The 4,234-nt window shown below is 37.2% G+C and overlaps 1 protein-coding gene across 1 annotated transcript in view; it reads left to right on the forward strand.

The window, feature by feature from the left end:
- Window positions 1-3,688, forward strand: part of Ttc8 (tetratricopeptide repeat domain 8) — a 53,738-nt gene extending 50,050 nt beyond the window's left edge. Inside the window, exons 13-14 of the mRNA XM_005343442.3 lie at window positions 356-439; window positions 2,963-3,688. Of these exons, the coding sequence (XP_005343499.1) occupies window positions 356-439; window positions 2,963-3,079 (201 nt within the window). The 3' untranslated portion in view covers window positions 3,080-3,688. The remainder of the gene's footprint in view (window positions 1-355; window positions 440-2,962) is intronic.
- Window positions 3,689-4,234: the final 546 nt, after the last annotated feature.

The raw sequence follows: 4,234 nt of genomic DNA on the forward strand, positions 1-4,234 counted from the left end.
GGGGGGTGTTTCGAGACAGGGTTTCTCCGTAGCTTTTGGTTCCTGTCCTGGAACTAGCTCTTATAGACCAGGCTGGCCTCAAAGAGGCAGTGGTTCTTAAATAACTTACATCTACCCTATTCAAGTCTCTTATTTCCTCTTTTGAAGTATGGATCACTAACATAATTTTGCCAGGCTGTCCAGAGTAAGCTATATTTTGTTACATCATTGCACTTCCTGAGGAATGTCATTTGTATTCTCCATGGGATTGTTTTAAGTTCCTGTCCCAGGTAAGTTTTGTTTTAACCTAAAGAAGTCATAGCTATAGTCTAACATGCGCTCATATGGCTGCCTTCTCCTCGTTTCTTCCCCACAGGCAAGAGCGCTCTTACAGACGGCATCCTCTTTAGCACCCCATATGTATGAGCCACATTTTAATTTTGCAACCATCTCTGATAAGGTATTTTCTTCCTTTATTAATTTATCATCTGACACATTCTTGATCTTTCTTGGTTTAAAAAAATACAGATTGAATACATTTTAAACCTTATCTTTCTGAACAGAAGGTTGATTATTTTCAATCTGAAAGAAATGACTTTTTAAAATTTTTTATCACAAATATCTTCACTTCAGGAGATTATGTAATAAACTTTATCACTGAGTATTGACTAAAACACCACTATAAATTGCAGAAGAAATCTCTTACATTTTGAAATACCACATTTAATCACTAAAGAACACTTGTTAGATAATTCCTGGCCCAAGAAGGATTTATAATAGACTTTTACAGCAAAGGAATCCTGTCCATTATCTGCAGATCATATTTCCACCATACCTTTCTCAGGACTGTTGTGAATTAAGGCTGGTAGTGAATGCTGTTTTGTTATGAGCAATACGGGGAGAAGGTAGCTGTTAATATTCTGTTGCCAATCAGTTAATATCCAGAAGTCAACAGAAAGAGTGAGCTATTTTCATAAAACACAGACTAGCAAGCCAGGGCACCAAAGCATCTCAGCATTTTTACCCTTGAAAAGTAAGTCTGTCTTGAGGATTAAGAAACAGTTCAAAATGTTTGTGATATAAGTACAGGGTTTTATTTACTAAAGACATAAGCACTGTATCTTTATAACATGATCACCAAATTATCCATGTGTCTGTTTTGAAAATAGAAAAAGCTCCCACTCATATTACAATTTGGGGAATAGCTACTAGATACCAGCTTCTGTTGCAGCTGCTTTACTTACCTTCTTGAATTCTCTGCAAAACCCCATCAAGGTTTCTTTGCTGAGCCTCTCTGTGTCCTAGGCCCTGTTGTCAGTATAGAAGACATAGCAAAAAATGAAGCAGATGAAAACTGCTTCTTGATGCTTGCATTTTCATGGGACCTGAGGCTCACAGAGGTTACAAGGCATCCATAGGACTGGTGTGGAGGCTGTAAAACACTGGGCACGGGAAGTTAAGGCAGGAGGGTCCCTAGTTCAAGGTTAGACCAACAAGATCCAGTCGCAATAAAACCCAAACAGCAGGGGTCTTCGGGGATGAGTCAGTGATTAAGAGCACTTGATACTCTTTCAAAGGACCAGAATTTGGTTCCCAGCACCCACGGCAGGCAGCTCACAAACACCTGCAACTCCAGCTCCTGGAGATTCTGCATCTCTGGCTTTGGCAGCACCTGCAGACACATCCACATACCCACATGCACTCACACCTATACATAATTAAAAATGATAAAAAACAAACCTGAAGCAAAACAAAGACACACCCTAAAGCCACCTAGCAACATGAGATTCCAGACTGAAGCCCAGCTCCTATGATGCCCTTCCATCTTGCACTGTGCCATGCTGCCACTTAGTTAAAGGCACAGACACTTTTTATAGGAAGGCCAGCTCACCTGAGGATCCTTATGATTCTTAGCTCAAAGAATTCTTAATTCTTATAAGATAGTTCAGAAAAATATTATAAAATATGAGTAATGTTGGCAATGTTTTGATATATTATAAAATAATGTTGACAATATTATGATTTTAAAAGGAAACCATTTAAATATAAAATACATACATATATATTATTTAAAAATCTATCAAAGTTGAATCATCTAGATTTTTTGTGCACATACTAAAAATTTTCTGTCTTTTCAGAAGTGCATATATGAATGAAGGCAGATTATTTTTCTTTGGTACTGGACGTAAACAGAGTTCATTGAACATTAGAGATACCCTTTATAAACTTAAAAACCAGTATCTGCCCTGCATTATTGTGTTTAGTATCACTTAGAACCCCTCAGAACATAATTTATATCTTTTAAAAACAATTTATTTAATTTTATTTTATGTGCATTGGTATGAGGGTATCAGATCCCCTAGAACTTGAGTTACAGACAGTTGTGAGCTGCCATGTAGGTGCTGGGAATTGAACCCAGATCCTCTGGAAGGGCAGCCAGTGCTCTTAACTGCTGTGCCATCTCTCCAGTTACCCCCACCCCGTCTTTTTTTTTCTTTATCTTTTTTGGAACAGGGTTTCTCTGTATAGCCCTGACTGTCCTGGAACTCGCTCTGTAGATGAGGCTGGCCTTGAGCTCACAGAGATCTTTCTGTCTTTGTCTCCTGAGTTCTGGGATTAAAGCTGTGTGCTACCAGTACCTGGTTAATATATTTTATTTAAATTTTCTGCCTAAGAGATACTATGCTAATCAAATGTCTCTGTTGGATGTTTCATTTATTATAGCTATACAGGCCTGAGTCTTTGCAAATGCCCTTTTATACTTACCGTGCTCTTAGCAACAGAGAGAGAAAACACGCGTTTCTGATTCATAACTAAACAACTATAATGGAGCATATGTTACTTATATAATTTTATTTACCTCATTATTTATGATAGATTTAAAATTTAGATAATTCTAAACTGAATAATTTACTTTTGAGAACTCTTGACATCTTTCCAACACGTAGATCTTATTCTGTTCCTGATCTGGTATTTCCTACAGATTGGAGATCTTCAGAGAAGCTATGTTGCAGCTCAGAAGTCTGAAGCGGCATTTCCAGAGCACGTGGACACACAGCACTTAATCAAGCAGTTAAAGCATCACTTTGCTATGATCTGATCAGTCCTCAGACCAAGTACATCTCCACAAAGGGCCAGTGCACAGGAGAGAGCAGTGTACACATTTGTAGCCATATGTCATGCAGACCTAAGAAGGTAGCATAGAAGACTGTAAACCAAGCCTGGCGGTGGTGGCACACACCCTTAATCCCAGCTCTTGGGAGGCAGAGGCAGGTGGATCTCTGAGTTCTAGGCCAGCCTGGTCTACAGAGTGAGTTCCAGGGAAGCCAGAGAAACCCTGTTTTGAAACAAACAAAAATACTATAAACCAGAACCTATCTTAAGAAGTTTGTTGTTTTATAAGGTAATATTTTAAAAGAAAGATATAAGTATTTCCTAGTTTTGCTTTTCAATTAAAAAATTCATTGTTAGATGCAGACCCTGTCAAACAATTATGTCACGTATGTGGGGTGCACTTCAGCCATATGCTCCTCACCCCATTATTCCCTTTGTCCCCTATCCAGTGTCACAGTCACTTTTATGTCATCTGTACATCTAGTAGTTTAAGTTTCTAAGTAAAATCTAGAGGCCACACTTTAGAGAAAACATAAAATATTTGTTTCTCTGAAACTGACTCAACTTGTGTATATAAAAACGTTTTTTTCACTTTGCATGAGTTTTTATTTCATTAATCTCTGATGATACAAATTAGTTTTAGAAGCCTATTAATCTTATATATCAAACTGTTATCTTAAGTTTACTTGAAATGATGCACTACTAGTATTTAGCTAATGTGTGCCCCAGATGCCCACTGGCTCACATCTTGACAAAAGTTAACTCAAAACAAGTTATGAGTTATGAACAAACTTTTTCTCCCTCCCTCTGTTCCTCCCTCCCTTTCTCCATTCCTTCCTTCCTTCCTCCCTCCCTCCCTCTCTCTCTCTCTCTCTCTCTATATATATATATATATATATATATATATATATATACATGTATATATACTTATATATGTGTATATGCGTATATATGTATGTGTATGTATATATAGATGTTTAGAAGAAATAGCATGTGTAAATTTGTACCACACAGTGATTTCTTAGCTGAAACTCTAGAATCATAAAATCAAAAAAAAAAAAAAGAAAAAAGAAAAAGATTCATAAATTTGAATTCTTGTACCTTTAAGCCTATCATGCTTCCAAAGGCATTACTAAGCATA

Source organism: Microtus ochrogaster, chromosome 1 (assembly GCF_000317375.1).
Source record: "Microtus ochrogaster isolate Prairie Vole_2 chromosome 1, MicOch1.0, whole genome shotgun sequence".
Lineage (NCBI taxonomy): Eukaryota > Metazoa > Chordata > Mammalia > Rodentia > Cricetidae > Microtus > Microtus ochrogaster.